We start from the raw sequence: 17,956 nt of genomic DNA on the forward strand, positions 1-17,956 counted from the left end.
TCGTTCTTCCGGGTGTTTCTGACAGGGCTTTCTACGCCGCTTTTTTTTCCGGCGACTTTTTGGTCTTCCGTCTCTTGCCACCGCCCCCGAGCTCCCACACCCTTGCTGGCCCAGCCTTTTCTTGTGTCGCTCCTCCCTGGCCGCCGAGCCCGGGACTTAGCTCACAATCCGGATCCGGACCCGGGCCTAGCCATTCCGCTAGCCACTGTCTCCTTTGGCTTGAGCGAAAGCTAGGACCGAGCACGCCGGGCCGTCGCTGCCCCGGCCCTTGGAGCTCCTGGGCGGGCGGTGCCGATAGGCCCTGCTCAGCCTGTCCCCGAGGACACTTGTGAGTTAGGGGGTTTTGGAGAGGGAAGCAACCGCATAGGCGCGGGTCGGGGACGGGGCGCCGAGAACTTTTACTGAAACTGCACTGTTTTTGGGTGGGAGGTGCCAGCAGTATCTCTTAAACACCCGAGACGTATGGGAGCCCCCCAAGCTGCTGTACTTTCTGAAGAATCTTAGGAACTCTTTTTCACTCGTTTCTCTTCCTCGCGCCCGGTCCTCAGTCTAGGACCCAAAGAGGAAGATTGTCTTGGGACCCTGCATGGTGTTTCAAAGGGTAGTGAAGAACTAAGGTAAATACCTGGATTAACAATTTACGACTTAAGACTTTTCACTGAATCGTTGTGAAATTGCCTCAGTTCTTCGCTTTACAGGCAAATGCACAGGTTAGGACTCTTTCCGGTTATTGTTAACTCCCTTTGTTTTTGCTGCTTTCAGTCTTTGTAGATAGGCTCTGCATTTCTTTCTAGGCCAGAACACAGGGGCTTGTGTCTCACAACTCTGGATTATCCAAATTTCCTGCCTTGTTTGATCTCTCTCAGCTCTTGGTTTTAAACAACTATTTTAAATAGTAGTTGTTTGTTTATATTAGTATACCAGTAGGGCGAACAAAGAAGAGAAACTGAAACTCAGGCTAAATTAGCAACTTAACAGATGTGTGGCATATGGTTTTGTGGGGAAAGATCATAACTGAACACTAAGTCTGTGTGTTTGTATTACAGGTAACATACTACTTTTGTAAATACCCTCATATTGTATGGTTTATTACCGCAAGGCTTTTAACATGTCATTAATAGACAGAAGTCTCTTAATATGTACTGATTAATAGCCAATAATAGTAACATTACTTTGTTGGTGTGGATAGTCCCAATTTTTGTCTGATCAGAAAATGTCCCCTAACAGGCTCCATGTGAAATAGGCCATTTATCAGTTATTTGAGAAATGTCCGTTTGGAATCATGTGGCTAGATTATTTTTTAACACTTGCATAGCCTCTAATCCTTAATTAAAAAGAATGTCTTTTCCAAATTTATGGATGATTTGACAGGGGGTGAGCAGGATTTAGGAGCTGGATTTTTTCATTGTGGAGAAAAGAAGTGAGCTTAGGGGATCAAAGGCATTTGAACAAAGTGGACAGATAAGTCAATTTAGCCACTACAGTTCTGGTTTTTTATACTAGATAGATTCCACTTTCCAGGGAATCCTGATGAAGGAATTATGTAACCTGGAGTGTTCTCTAATTCCTTGGAGGAGAGAACAGAAACTCCAGGTTGTAAGTTTCAGGACCAAATGCTATATCACCAGGAATTAACTTTGTAAAACTACTCCATTACAGCTTCGTCTTATGTATGTTTATTTACAAATAAACCTGTATAATTTCCCACTGGGCAACCTTAGTCAAGAAGTGGTCCTGAAGATTCCTCTCCTTAAGGCAAGAACCAATGCAACAGTTTTAAAACAGTTCAAAATTTACGTAGATTATTCTGTTTTGTAGTCAGGTACAGGTTGAGAAATTGATAACTTTCAAACTGAGACAAATAGAATAGCACCAATATCTGAATTTTATTTATCATAAAATTTCTTGGACTTGCTACCATGGTTAATGTGAAGTAATGTTTTTTTATAGATCATTCTCTACTTAGTGAAGAAGCCTTTCATTCAGAATATAAACAAAAAGATTTAAAATTTTGTGAGGTCTCCTTGTACCTGGTGTGGTAAAAGGTTTCCTGGATTTTATTCTCGGAAACTCTGTTATGTTTAAAAAGTGATTCCTTATATTGTTTATAATAGTTTATTATTTTGGTGTCATTTTTATCTTCATCAGAATTAGTGTTGGAATGTATTAGGAAAAGTATTAGAAAGAGGAATTGAAATTCATGGGCTTTTGGTTTAGTTCCTTATCCCTAGAAGGTCATGCAGGATACCTATGTTGGAGAGTATTGCATGTCATTGGTTAAACTCTTTTTACATATATATATATTTTATTGAAGCATAGTCAGTTTATAATGTGTCAATTTCTGATGTACAGCATAATGCTTCAGTCATACATGAACATAGATATATTCATTTTCACATTCTTTTTCACTGTAAGTTACTACAAGATACTGAATATATTCCCTGTGCTATACAGTATGAACTTGTTGTTTATCTATTTTCTATATATTAGTTAGTATCTGCAAATCTCGAACTCCCAATTTATCGCTTCCCACTCCCTTCCCCTCCTGATAACCTAAGTTTGTTTTCTATGTCTGTAAGGCTCTTTCTGTTTTGTAAGTAAATTCATTTTTTTTTTTTTTAGATTCCACATGTAAGTGATATCATAAGGTATTTTTCTTTCTCTTTCTGGCTTACTTCACTTAGAATGACATTCTCCAGGTCCATCCATGTTGCTGCAAATGGCATTTTATTATTTTTTGTGGCTGAATAGTATTCCATTGTATAAATATACCACAGCTTTTTTATCTAGTCATCTGTTGATGGACATTTAGGTTGCTTCCATGTCTTGGCTATTGTCATAGTGCTGCTAAGAACATTGGGGTGCATGTATCTTTTTGAACTAAGGTTCCTCTGGATATATGCCCAAAAATGGGATTGCTGGATCATATGGTAAGTGTATTTTTAGTCTTTTGAGGAATTTCCATACTGTTTTCCATAACGGCTGCACCAAACTACATTCCCACCAACAATGTAGGAGAGTTCTCTTCTCTCCACAGCCTCTCCAGTATTTATTGTTTGTGGACTTTTGAATGATGGCTATTCTGACTGGCATGAGGTGATACCTCATTTTTCATTAAACTCTTTGGGAATGATCCACTCCACTTAGAAGCCTGGCTTGCTTAAGAGCCAGAGTTGAGGGCCAAGGTTCATCCTGAACAGAATGTGATAGATACATTGTTTTGGAAGGACTTCAAAATCTATGCTTATCTGGAATTTAAGATAGGCTGATCTAGATACCTGCCCTAAAGAAAATTTTTGAGTATGGAATCTCTCAGCTTTTAAGCTGTGGGTATTTGGTCTTTCGCTTTGAAGAGTACCTCTGGGCCACAAGACATCTTTTGACTTATTCTTAAGTTTGAATCTGTCCACATAATGGAATGGAAATAAGGCGAGGTCTGGGCTATTAAGTCATTTTGGGTCTCTGAATGCATGTGTATAGAACTTTATTTGGGTCCAGAAAAAGACACAAGCATATTACTTACAGGTGTAAACAAAATATCTTGAATTTTAACTATGAATTAAAATCTGAATGTAGAGTATTTTAATTCTAGTTTTTATGAATACAAATTCCTTCTCTTGTTTGATCAGATCTATAGTATCTGTATTACAAGAAAATTAAATATCAAGCAAAATTCATTATAATGAATTGTATTTAAGGTCATTGTCTCATGAATCCTATGAAACAGTAATTGTTTATGGGGAGTTGGGTCAGGGAAGCAGAGTCAAGGAGGCTAAGAAAGAGTGTGAGCCCAGGCAAAGGGAGAACACATTAGTTGACAGCTTTAAGTCTGGCATTCTACAATTATTGAGTGTACTTTTAATAAAGAATTCTCTGGAATCCTGGTTGGTTGAAGATATTTCCTCTGAGCAGTGAACATCAGAGAGTACAGTTTAGCAGATATGATGGGGTTGATTTTTTTTTCAATCTCTTGTAACAAGAGATAAAGGTCTGCTGAAGAAAGTTGACAAACTCTTGTTTTATGGAGGTAACACCTTGTCTCTGGTCCAAATTAGAGTTAGGCATTTGGAATGAGATCTGATGGTGGTGCAAGACTGTTGTGTACAATCTATTATGAACCTTGAACTGATGAATCTGACTGTGGCCAGCCAGGAAATTTTAATCTTACAGGATTGAAAAGGAATAAAATTTTTGAGTAATTTATTTGTTTTTTGCCAGATCTTTCTCGTTTTCCTCTCCTGTTGTCTCCTATTCTAGTTTTACCAGCCATCTGGTCTCAGTCCCCAGAGGCAACTACCTTTTCTTTTGGCTGCTTGAATGTTATTTTCCTCTGTTCCGAAAAAACAAGACAAAAACAAAAAAAATTTTATAGCTCGTTTTTTGGATTGACATACCGAAAATGAGGATTTAGCACTTTTATGTGCCCTCTCTCATCATAAATTGTGATGTATATAAACATGTAAACATATGTAACATATAGTATAATAATATCTGTAATCTATAAATAGTGTAGTAAATAATATATAATAAATATATTATAATTTCTGCTTGAATCAGTATTTTCAATGTTCATGTTATTGTAAGAACCCAGTAGGTAACTGTTAAGTTCCTTTTTTATGTGACCTTTTGAGACTCTTTTTGGTAGTTTAGTAATTTATTTTTAACTTTCTGTGTTTCTGTTTCTATACTTATGTCTGGTCTGTTAGCAGAATTCCTCTACCAGTTAATTTTTTTTCCTCCTTGTATATCTTCTTGAAGCCCTCTATCTATGTGCTCTAATTTAAGCTGTCAGCTTCTCTTCATCATCATCTTGGGGAAGTTACTTTGTTTCTGCTGTATATTGGAGCTCCCTTTTCTTAGATTGCAGGTTTTCTCTTTCTGTTTGATACCTTAACATGTCTAAAACTGTTTTTAATCTCCTTTTGCATCAATAGTATAGCTGGGTATAGAATTCTAGCTTGAAAGCATTTCCTTCACAGCCTTAAAGGCATTGACTTCCTTGTCTTCTTGTTTTTACTGTTGCTATTGAGAGGTCCAAAGCCATTTTGACTACCACCCCTTTGTTTGTAACATTTTCTTTGTCTGTAATATTTATAAGCTTCTTTTACCTGATATTCTGAAATTTCACTGTAATATGCCTTGATGTATTTGTGTGTGTGTGTGTGTGTGTGTGTGTGTATATATATATCTATTTTTAAACTGTGCTTAATACTCCTTGGGTCCTTTCAGCCCTTTCTACTTTTTAAACAACACATTTCTTATCTTAATTATGGAGGATTTTTTTTTCTTTCCAGTTTTCATTTGTTCCAGGTGTTGTTCCTATTTATTCCTAAGCCTTTTTAAAATTCTGGTGATCCATGGATGTCTGTTTTCTAACTAGAAATCTAACTTGGAAGCTTCTTGTATGCATGAGTGGCAGTTCAGTAGAAGGCATCATTGTAGATTGCTAGCAGGCTTAACTTTTTGGGGGGTTGAAAAACTGTTACTATGTTATAGGTTCTTTGGTTACTGTATTATATGGTTTCTCCTTCCGTTATTCCATAGGTTAGTTTTCAAATTGCCTAAAGTGGGATTGTAGGCTGGGGATCCTATTTTCACTTTGTATACATAATACTTGTTTTCTTACCCTATTTAGCCTTTTAGGGGTCAGCTGTTGCAAAGAATCTAGTCTCCTGCCCAGGGCAGTGAATGATTCTGATTGCTTTGTACACAGATTTTCCCCATTCCTGTGGAATAAGACTTCTTTTTTTGGAAGTTCTTTTTATAAGTTGTTTAGACTTTGAGGGGAATCTCAGAATTTTTTATAAGTAGTTATTAGGCAACACAGATTCCTTACCTTGTTTGATCATGTCTATGACATCTAAATCCTGGAAATCAGGTTGTCATGATGGCTTATACCTTTGAATAAATTAGACTGATAATAAATTAGACTGAGAATAAAGAAATTGTGGGATTTAATTAAATGTCTCTCAAGTGGATTGTTTTTATTTTCAGAGTATAGAGGTATTAACTTGATTTCTAAAAGATTCATTGATATTAGGGTAAATTTATCATAAAATTAGAAACTTGCATAGATTTTACTATCATTTGAATAAAATGGTTAATGTAGATTTAAAATTCATTATTAAGTTTTTTTTGTTACCTATAGTGTGATTTAGAAGAACTATTTAAACTTTAAAAAATAACTTTGCAAATGAAATTCATAACTGGATAACTTTATTAAATAACAGATGCTGGTTACCAAAGAGTTCAATGTCTTTAAGCTATAATAAATTGTCTTTTAAAACTATTCTAGGTAGAAGAATACATGTTCACTTTTAGTGAACAAGAGCATGTTCCCAAACTCAATTTTGGGTCGCCCGCCTTTCACTCCGAACCATCAACAACATAATAACTTCTTCACCCTGTCACCAAGCCTTTATTCACACCAGCAGCTTATAGATGCACAGTTCAACTTTCAGAATACAGAGTAAGTATGGTGTTACTTTGGCCCATATCATTGTTTAAGTTTCATTTTCTGCTTGACATAAATCCTTTTTATATGAAACATTTGGAGTTAGAGAAAATGTCGTCATGTATTGTTTTCTTTTGGTCAGTGAACTATTTAGTTTTTCTGAAATTAGTTTCTTTTGTTTTTAAGGAAAAAGAATGTATACTACTGCTGTTCTTTCTTTGTTTTTGATAGCTTGTCCAGAGCTGTGTCATTACAGCAGTTGACATATGGAAATGTCAGTCCAATACAGACCTCAACTTCCCCGTTATTTCGAGGAAGGAAGTAAGTATTTCTTACTTAGTTTGAAAGAAAAATGTGATTTCTGGGAACTGTTTAACAGTGTATCTTATTAAAGTTGAATGGATACTATGCACTAAACTTTGTTTTCTGGGACCTGTGTGATCAGTACTGTAACAGAATTTTAAAACTTATAAATGTTTAAAAAATTTTAGGGATAGCTCTTTAGATAACTACTTTTTAATTGAGATTCTCAGCTAAATCAGATGGGTTTCTGTATCCGTTTACTAGGGCTGCCATAATGAAGTACAACAGATTGAGTGACTTAAACAACAGAAATTTATTTTCTCACAATTCTGGAGGCTGTAAGTCCAAGATCAAGGTGTTGGCAGATTTGGTTTCCTCTGAGGCCTCCCTCTTTAGCTGCCTTCTCTCTGTGTCCTCTTATGGTCATCCTTCTATGTTTTCTGTGTCCCAATTTGTTCTTCTGCGGACACTAGTCATATTGGATTAGGGCCCACCCTAATGATCCCATTGTAATTTAATTACTTTTTAAAATGCCCTGTGTCCAAATATAGTCACATTGGGGCTTACGGCTTAAACATGTATTTGAGAGGACATGATTCAGTCTATAACACCTTTCTAGCAAAGTTTCGTATTTTATTTATCTTACACAGGTAAGGCTCCATGATAAATATTATTATAGTGAAAATTTCTACATGATGTAAAGCTTTCTGTAGAGAAGTTGGGAGCCAATTCATTTTAACCAATTTAAAGAAATTGATGTATCACAGGATAATTATGATAGAACTTTAGGGGGTGATTATTAAAATAAGATTTGGCAATATTTTCAAGATATTGATATTTAAAGCCTGTACAAATACTCCATAACTTTTATGTCCAATTAAAAATAACATTAGTGAGAATTATTGATCACTCACTGTGTAGTAGGCATTGTTTTAAGTATTGGTTTGACTAAGTCTCACAACACTTTGTGAGGTAAGTACTGTTGCCCCTCTTCTGTTGAGGAGAAAGCTGAAGATCACAGAAGTAATGACCTGGTTATTGAGGTAAAAGTAGCATAGCTGGGATGTGAACCCTGGTGGTCTGGTTCTGGATCCCCTCTTAGAAGATCCCTCACTTAGAACACTGTGAATTGTTCTTCAAAGTGTCATTGTGGAAAACTTTATAATGATGCTTAAAGTATTGACTTTATTCAAACTTTCATTTTTTTTAGAAATTGCCTTGATAATCCATTTGTGAATCGCAAATGAAAATAAATTTCATTAGTTCATAATTATACATATGTATTTTAAAAACTAAATTTGACATTCTCAGTAGAAGATATCCAGCATATAAAGCTCTAAATTTTATGTTTAAAAATGTTAAATGTATGCTTACATTTTTAGCTCTATTTACCTTTACCTGTGAGTAGGAGTTCCAGTCATTTTGTGGGTCTGTCATGGAGAGAGGAATTGATATAATCCAAAGGAGTATTTAAAAAAAACTTTCAGGTGGCTATGACCCATAAAATTGTAGAGTTAAAAAAAATTATCCTACTGATAAACCTACTGACTTAGGTGGACTCAAAGAACCTTTTTTTATATATAGCACTCAGTTAACCTAATCTTACCCTCCTTATGTTAAGAGTTTGGATCTTTTATTGTTAGTGATTCTATCAATAGAAATTTTCCTATCAAGTTTTTGCTGCCAATGTGAAATACTGTGGTAGTTCAAATGCAGGAGAGCAACCCTAATGTATATATGTGGTTTGTTTTTTTAAAAATATGCATTATTATTACGCATTTTTTTCTAAGGTGTTTTCTAAGGCATCTTGTGTGCTGAAAATGAATATTTTAAGATTCATTTAGAGCTAATAATGTGGCCTTGCTGAGAAGATCAATATTTCATCTGTTTTAAATTGTTTTCTATTTATTATCAGAAAATTTAACCTTTAGTCACTAAGGTATTTTGCTTGTTTTCAGGAGATTAAGTGATGAAAAAAATCTTCCACTTGATGGTAAACGGCAACGTTTTCACTCACCCCACCAAGAGCCAACTATAGTTAACCACATAGTGCCTTTATCAGGTGATAGAAGATACTCAATGCCGCCATTGTTTCATACACACTATGTACCAGATGTAGTCAGATGTGTTCCACCTTTTCAAGAAATACCATTTTTAGAACCTCGAGAAATCACACTGCCTGAGGCCAAAGATAAGGTAATTATAATATAGATTTTAGTTTTATCTTTTGAGAAGTTAATATAAGTAGTGTATTTAAAGTATCAGAAATATCTTCATGCCTTGGATTAAGTAGACCATGACCTTTTTTGCACTGTTTAAAGTACTGTCCAACAGTTTTCTGTCTTAATTTGATTCTTTGATTTTTGTTAGCTGTTCTTTTATGGAAATACAGCTTTCATATCAGGAAATCAGATTTTCTCTGATTCATAAAAATCTGAAATTAGAGTGTAAAACATTTGATTTCTTAGTTTAGAGAATTCTGTTATTATCTATTCTTATTACAGAAAACAAATTTTCATATGGATATTGTGATAAAGTGTTAAAAATCATCTTTTGGGGGAATATTTGTATTTGTCATGAGGTTTTTGAATATCAAAACTAGAGAACCCAGGAGTCACTGAGAAAATAATACTTTCAAGGTGATATGATCAAGAAAGATTTATCAGAAACATTATTTTTACAGAAAGTTTCAAGTAAATGAAATGAAGCTATTTAAATAGTAATTCTTGGAAAATGACATCAGCTTTGGGGAACAATGAGTTATTTAATACCAGTACTAGAAGCATAGCTCTTCCCCCTCCCCAAATTTAGTGAAACCTAAAAAAAAAAAATCTAGGTAATTAGCAGGGTTTATCATGTAAATATCTGCATTCTCTTGGATTGTCTGTGGCTTATATTTGCTGTTTTTGCATTTTCAAGGCTGCTCTATCTCAAGAAATATGACATGTGTAGGCTAAGGAGAATGAGCCTGAAGAGAGTTTAGTGACTTTGTTTTATTCATCTTCGGGTTTCTGGCAACCAGCGTAGGTCTGGAGCATAGTAAGTGTACAGAAAATGTTGGATCAGAAAGGAACACTTACTTTATTCCTTAGTTGTGCCATTTATTCTGCTGTCATTCTATTTTTCTTTAATTGACACGTAACTGGATCATAAAATTCACTCTTCTAAAGTGTATGATTTAGTGGTTTTTATTGTATTCACAAGATTGTGCAGCAATTACCACTACCCACTTTCAGAACATTTTTATTTCCCCAAAAGATACCTTGTACTCAGTAACAGTTCCTTTCTCATCCCTGCCCCTCTCCCCAGCCCCTAAAAACCATTAATCGATTTATTATCTTATGGATTTGCCTATTCTGGAATTTCATATAAATGGAATCGTACAATATGTGGTCTTGCTTCTTTCACTTAGCATGTTTTCAAAATTCTTTGATGTCATAGCATTTCTCAGTCCTTTATTCCTTTTTATTGCTGAATAGAATTCCATTGTATAGATATAACATTTTACTTATAGATTTATTTATGCAGTTGATGGATTTTTTGGGGCTGTTTCCACTTTTTTGACTATTCTGAATAATGCTGCTGTGAATATCTGTGTACAAGTTTTTGTGTGGACATGTTTTCATTTCTCTTGGGTCTATACCTAGTGGTGAAATTGCTGGGTTATGTGGTAGCTCTCTGTATAACTTTTTGAGGAATTGCCCAAGTGGCTGCACCACTTTGCATTCCTGCCAGCAGTGTATGAGTGTTCTAATTTCTCTGCATCCTTACCAACACTTGTTATTGTTTGTCTTTTTGATTATAGCCATCCTGGTGGTTGCAAATGGTATCTCATTGTAATTTTGGTTTTTATTTCTCTGATGACTAATGATGTTGATTTGGTGTGTTAGCCATTTGTGTATCTTTTTTGGTGAATTGTCTATTCAGATCCTTTGCTCATTTTTAAATTATGTTATTATTTTTTATTGTTATAGTCTGAGAGTTCTTTATATGTTCTGAATATTAGACTGTCAGATATATAATTCGCAAATATATTCTTTCATTCTGTGGTTTGTCTTTTTACTTTCTTGATGGTGTCCATTGAAGCACAAAAGCTTTTCATTTTGATGAAAAAAAAGTCCAGTTTATTTGTTTTTCTTTGGTTGCTTGAGCTTTTGGTGTTGTATCTAAGAAACCATTACCTAATCCAGAGTCACAAAAATTAATGCCTTTATGTGATTCTAAGAGCTTTATAGTTTTAGGTCTTTGATCCATATTGAGTTAATTTCCAGCTTCAGTTTTTGCTCTTTTTTCAATTGTCCCAGCACTATTTATGAAAAAGATTGTCATTTTCTTCTTACTATCAAGTAGGAAAGCATTTAGGCAAAATCAGTGGGAGGGAGGAAAAAGCAAAGTAAATGGAAAAAGACTAACTTGGGATGTTTTGGTATTGCTCTCCCCCTCCCCCTTCTGCTGAATTCTTTGTGCTTTCTTTGCTTTATCAGTTTAGAAAAACGGTAGTAATACTATATTGTGAAAGCCCACGGTATAAATCAAATCAGGCTAATTCTTTGAATGAATATATAACAACCTTTTGTTATACGAGGGGTTTTTGATATATGTATGCAGGTAGGACCATTTTTTATGGAAAAGATTATGCATGAGTATTGAAGCTCTGCTTTTGCATGTATTTATATGGATGTAATAGTTAACTGTTAGAACTAACTAAATACTAGTTCTGCATATGGATTAGGTATATATTGAGTCTCAGTAAATTTAATAACAGGATTTATATTAGTCATGTAAATCATCTAGTAAAGTATGGTTCCATATCAGTAACTTTCTCTTTGCTTAGTTGCATAGGGAAAGATTCTCCTAAACCTTATGTTTGTGGCATAAGCACTTATCTCAAGGGATAAAGGTAAAATTTTGTTGTTAAACCAATTTCTTTGAGTGCTGCTGTCTACTTATCTAGTTGCGGGAGAAAGAAGGCAAGCAGTTAGTTCTGTGTTCATTCTTTAAGTGAACACTTTTTAAGAAAACTAACATTTATTGATGTCTCTTCTCTTCTAGGCATTCTACCTATGCTATGTCATTTAGTCTTTTCAACAACCCCATGACATGGATATTATCTTAATTTTACTGAGGCTCAGAAAGCTAAATGTCTTGCTCAAGGTCACAGCTAGTAAGTGACACAGCCAAGATTTGACCCTCATCTCTAGTAATATAAAGAGGAGGAACTTAACATGCTTAAAATCAAGGGTAGGGAGATGACATTCTTAGAACTGACTAAGACTGCAGATAATCTGTGACAGTAGTAACTAGTATTTATTGAGTGTCTTTCTTTGTCAGCAGTGTGCTTGGCGGTTTGTATGGTTTACTTCTCTCTGTTTATCTCTGCCGCATTGTAAAATGAGTTTCAGTATGAAATAAAAGTGGAGCAGTAGTTTGAGTCCTTGAAAGCACAGAAGAATGCCATTGAAGGTTTTTGAATAGAGGACTAGCATAATTAGATTTGCATTTTGGGGAAGATAGTTCTTGCAGTATAGTGGAGTTTGGTGTGGAATAAGGAGGGCCTGGAAGATGGGTGATTTACCTTAAAGGCTAGTAATTATTAAGTTCTTTCAGATGAGAGGTGCTGAAGCTTATGGTGGATGGTGGTGGAAAAGATGTGAGAGACCATGCATAAGGAAAATTAATAGATGTGTGAAATGACAGAATATAGAGGGGAGAGAGACAGACAGACATCAATGACTAATGATTTGATTCTGGACTGTTAACAGAGATAAGGAACTCAGATTTGGGGCATATAAGCATATTGAAGAACTAGTCAAGAGTTACTTGGAACTGTGGGAAACTGCTCTAACGTTTGTGCTCTTGAAAGACCTCATGTTCTGAAAATTACTTGCTGAGAATATAGGACTTTGGGAAAACAGGGCTGGAGCATAGTACTCAGAACCTAAACAATTCTGTAATGGAATACTGTCAAGAATAATAATCGATACCTTAGGAAGTGTCTTGGACAGAACAGGTAAATGGCTTAGCGTGGTTGGATGCTGCTGCAGGGGATATTAAAAGTATATAATACAGAGTTGAGATATGCTGGCTTGTGGAGGGTACTGAGACAAGGCACTTAAAAGTGGAGTTCTGAGTCGGTGAGGCTGCTGTTAAGGTAGACTCAGAAGGAAATACACCAGCAGAGAGCTGTGTGAGGCTGTGGGTGTGTTATTGAGTGGAAACTCTGGATGCAGATGCTCATTTTTAATTGTCTTAGATCTATAAGGACTCCTGCCTGTGAGCAGCTAAGCTGAGGGCTTTTTTTCTTTCTTGTAAAAGTTACATTTCTATAATTTCAGCTCCACATACAAATAAACCCAACTAATACATTCAGATGATACTGTTCCTCTATTTACCAATCATCTGTAAGCTAATTGATATTGTAGAAAAACGTGTTGTAGCTGAACTGGTTGTATATTTCAGAAGCAAGGCTGGAGCCAGAGATATGAATTCTGAAGTCACCTGCAATAAAAGTGACAATTGAAACTCCTGTAGTAGATTAGATTCTGGTTTTTTTTTTTCCCCAACAAATACTTGTGAGTGCTAGCTACTACAATGTTGTGCTAAATATACATGGTCTCTTTACCGTGTACATACAGAGGAAGAGCCATTAAAAATAATCATGGCAAATCACAGTTTTATATATGTCATAGAGGAAAATTGCAGAGTGCTGGGAGAATTTGTTTGAGGTTTCAGGGATGGTCTAGACAAGATAATGTTTGGGCTGTGATCTGAAGGATAAGTAGGAGTTAACTAGTGAAAGCGTGGTTGGGCTGGAGAGAATGCCTTAGAAAGAACAGCATGTTTGAAGGTCCTAATGTAGAAAGAAGCATGGTGTGTGCAAAGAACTGAAAGGAGGCCAAGGCAGTTAAAGTTTGGTTGATTAGGGGGAGAATGGCTGAAGTGTGGTGGGAGCAGTGGGGACAGCCAGCAGATCATGCAAGGACTTCTGTGTCATTTTGGTCTTCAGCCTAAGAACAACGGCAAGCTATTCAGGTTTTTTTCTTTTTAAGCAGGAAAGATGAGTTTAAATTATTCTGACTTCATTTTATGCAGTTGGGCAAATATGGATGTAGGAAAGTTATTGTATTCTAGATGAAAGATAATAGTGCTTTGAATTAAGAAGCACTGATAGTTAAAATGAAGAAAAATTGATGGAGTTAAGCTGTATTGGGGAAGTGGAATTTGTAAGATTTGATGATGGATTAGATTAGGTCATCTAAGCCTCTACACCATTGACATTTTGGGCCAACTTTCTTTGGTGTGGAGGGGTTGTCCTCTGCATCCTAGGATGTCTGGCTGTATTCCTGGCTTCAACCCACTGGATGCCACTAGTCTCCAGTCATGACAACCAAAAATGTCTACAGACATTCCCTGGGGGGCAGAACTGCCTCTAGTTGAGAACCACTGGACTAGATAGAGAAGATATTGAAGATTATTCCCAAGTTTCTGGCTTCTACAGCTGGATGCATAGTGGTACCATTCACTGAGACAGAAAAAGATTTATGAGTATGTGTGTTTAATAGGAATTGGAGGGTGAACAAGGGTCTCATGAGTTCTGTGGACATGTTGCCTTAAACATGCATTTGTAACATCAAATTAGATACCTAAAGTTGATAGTTTAATGTATATAGATTTGGAATTCAGAGGAAAGGTATTGGCCTGAAGTATGCATTTGGTAGTCATTGGCATATAGATCATAACTGAAGTCAACAGTATGGATGTGATTGTCCAGGGAGAGAGGAGAGCCTGGATCCAAGACTGACTGAAATAGGTTGAGGAGGGAGTGGGAAAACAGAAATGGAAACTAAGCATATGAACGATTGTTTTGGGAAGTTTGGCTATGAAAGATGGGAGCCAGAGATGGGAAGTTGGAACAAAGGGGTTTTTGTTTTTGTTTTTAAGGTGGAAGAAACTTTAACAACCTATAAATGTTTAGGGGAAGGATTGAGTAGAGAGAGAGGAGATTGACTACTCTGGAAAGAAAAGTACTATTATGAATAAGATTCCTTAGAAGATGGAAAGGGTGTGGGGATCCTGCCTGTAAGTGGAGTGACTGGCTTTAGGTAAGGGGAAAGCTTTACAGAACTGAAGGGTAGGAGGAGAGGATAGGTGTAGATACAAGGAAGTTTGTAGATGTGGTGTAGAAAGGTTAATGGTGTTTCCAGAGTTGAGTGGCTTCTTCCTGTTTTCTCTCTGAATTACTATGCAGAGGGTCATCCACTGAGAGTAGAGAGGTTGACGTGAGATGTCAGAGATTTAAGAATAGTGGGTAAAGTTTGACGTAGTGTTCGCTGAGTGCAGGAAATCAAGCTGCCCAGGGAAACAGAGTGGAGGAAGATCTGAAATAGTATTTGCTGGGTAGTGTGCAAGGCTCACTTAAGATTGGTAATAATGAATTTATTATTTTAATAATAAATTATTTTTAATAATAAATCAGTCAGCTGCTTTAGTAAGTTCCAGGGAAATATTTTGTTAGTAAAAGTTTTAATTAGTTTGAAAGTTAATTCTGTGTTTTGAAATCTGAAAAATTAAATTTTTGAAAATGAGTCCCTTCTGAGTGTTTTTCCCCCATTTAAAAGTATTTTCTCTGTTTTTTCAAGTTGCTATATTAACAAACAGAGCTCTTTATGTCAAAAATCTGAAGTACTTCTCTGAATTTTAACTTTTATTTCACTCTAGCTTTTAGGTGAATACATGGTTGCCTGGACAAAAAAGAGGCTGTAGGGGAATCAGAGTTTTCCAGGCTCCTGAATTCCACCTGTTATAACTATTCTGTGGAAATTCTGGGTAGTTTGAAGATTTATGAGAACTGAAGTAATTGATTTTGAATTTTGAGTTGAGATGAGGATAGGCTAAGGTTTTCATGGTACTGGTTATAAAATCAAAAGATGATTATGAATGAATTGTTCAAGATTTCTTATGTAATGTTTAATTTACGAAAGGAGCAAATTATGGAGCCTCTTGGCACCTAGGAGGAACAATTTGGGGACAGTTATCTTACAGATTTCTCAGAGGCTCTGTCTTTAAAAATTTCAACATTCCACCTTATTTAGGAACAAAGAAGAAATTGAAAAGGTGGATAAAATATTCATAAATTATTAGCTCACTGAATTTCAAGTAGTTAAAATATGTATATGCCCACATTCCCTACTAATTTTTTTCTTCTAGTTTTATTGATATGAGTGACAAAAACTGCATATATTTAAGGCATACAGTGTGATGTTTTGATGTATATATATGTTGTGAAATGAGTACCATAATCAAGATAATTAACATATTCATCACCTCACATGGTTATCATGTTTTTTGTGATGAAAATTCTCTTAGCAAATTTCAAGTATACAATACATTATTAACTGTATTCACCACATTATACATTATGTGTCCAGAACATATTCATCTTATTGAAAGTTTGTCCCCTTTAGCATTCCCCCATTTCCCTCATTCTGTTCCCAGCACTTAGTAACTACCGTTCCACACTCTACTACTATGAATCTTACTTTTTTAGATTCCACATGTAAGTGGGATTATGTAGTATTTGTCTTTCTGTGTCTAGCTTATTTCATTTAGCATAATGTTTTCTAGCTTCATCCATGTCACAAATGGCAGGATTTCCTTTTTTAAAGCCAAATAATATTCCATTGTATATGTACACACACACACACACACACACACACACACGCACAAAACCCCCACATTTTCTTTATCCATTCATCTGTCAGTGGACAGTTAGGTTGTTTCCATCTCTTGGCTACTGTGAATAATGCTGCAATGGGAAATGGGAGTGCAGATACCTTGTTGAGATAGAAATTTTTTCCTTTGGTATTTATACCCAGAAGTGGGATTGCTGGAACATATGGTAGTTACATTTTTAATTTTTTAAGGAGGCTTCATGCTGCTTTCCAATATGGTTGTACCAATTTACATTCCTACCAACAGTGTATAAGGGTTTTTTTTCCTCTCCAAACTCTTGCTAACACATATCTTTTGACTCTTTGGTAATAGCCATCTTAACAATTGTGGGTAGTATCTCATTGTGGATTTGATTTGCATTTTCCTGATGCTTAGTAATGCTGAACAGCTTTTCATGTACTTGGCCATTTGTATGTCTTCTTTGAAACAATGTCTCTTTGGATCCTTTTTTTTTTTTTTTTTTTTTTTTAACATTTTTTTATTGGGTAATAGTCATTTTACAATGTTGTGTCAAATTCCAGTGTAGAGCACAATTTTTCAGTTATACATGAACATACATATATTCATTGTCACATTTTTTTTCACTGTGAGCTACCACAAGATCTTGTATATATTTCCCTGTGCTATACAATATAATCTTGTTTATCTGTTCTACATTTTAAAATCCCAGTCTGTCCCTTCTCACCCCCTGCCCCCTTGGCAACCACAAGTTTGTATTCTATGTCTGTAAGTCTGTTTCCGTTTTGTATTTATGTTCTTATTCTTTTTTTTTTTTTTAAAGATTCCACATACAAGTGATCTCATGTGGTATTTTTCTTTCTCTTTCTGGCTTACTTCACTTAGAATGACATTCTCCAGGAACATCCATGTTGCTGCAAATGGCGTTATGTTGTTGGTTTTTGTGGCTGAATAATATTCCATTATATAAATATTACTACTTTATCCAGTCATCTGTTGATGGACATTTAGGCTGTTTCCATGTCTTGGCTATTGTAAATAGTGCTGCTATGAGCCTTGGGGTGCAGGTGTCATTTTGAAGTCAGGTTCCTTCTGGATATATGCCCAGGAGTGGGATTTCTGGGTCATAAGTCTATTCCTAGTCTTTTGAGGAATCTCCATGCTGTTTTCCACAGTGGCTTTCCTCGCTTCCCTCTCCCACTCTTAATGATTTAGATGTCTTCTTTTACAATTTTGTGTTTATTCTATTTGTAATTCATGGTAGTTATCACCTTTCCAGTTATGAGTTTCTCATTTTTGTAGCATCCTGCTTCTTTTCTATTTAAAGTAGACCTGTCAATATTTCTTTTACCATGGGTTTAGTGTTGCTAAACTCTTCTGGTTTTTGCTTGTCTGTGAAGTTCTTTATCTCTCCTTCTATTCTAAAGGGTAGCCTTGCTGGATAGAGTATCCTAGGCAGCATCTTTTTTTCATTCAGGACTTTGAATATATCTTGCCACTCCATTCTGA

General features: G+C 35.6%; 1 protein-coding gene across 4 annotated transcripts in view; it reads left to right on the forward strand.

Annotated features, from left to right (window-relative positions):
* TENT2 (terminal nucleotidyltransferase 2) overlaps nt 1-17,956 on the forward strand; it is a 56,279-nt gene continuing 38,323 nt past the window's right edge. For 2 of the 4 annotated variants that reach the window (XM_010975039.3, XM_010975041.3), the window contains exons 1-5: nt 1-328; nt 549-617; nt 6,296-6,469; nt 6,686-6,775; nt 8,716-8,953. In XM_010975039.3, coding sequence (XP_010973341.1) covers nt 6,333-6,469; nt 6,686-6,775; nt 8,716-8,953 — 465 coding nt within the window. In that variant the 5' untranslated portion in view covers nt 1-328; nt 549-617; nt 6,296-6,332. The remainder of the gene's footprint in view (nt 329-548; nt 618-6,295; nt 6,470-6,685; nt 6,776-8,715; nt 8,954-17,956) is intronic. The other 2 variants (XM_064481931.1, XM_010975040.3) reach the window with 2 other exon arrangements.

The sequence above is a fragment of the Camelus dromedarius genome, chromosome 3, assembly GCF_036321535.1.
Source record: "Camelus dromedarius isolate mCamDro1 chromosome 3, mCamDro1.pat, whole genome shotgun sequence".
Taxonomy (NCBI): Eukaryota; Metazoa; Chordata; class Mammalia; order Artiodactyla; family Camelidae; genus Camelus; species Camelus dromedarius.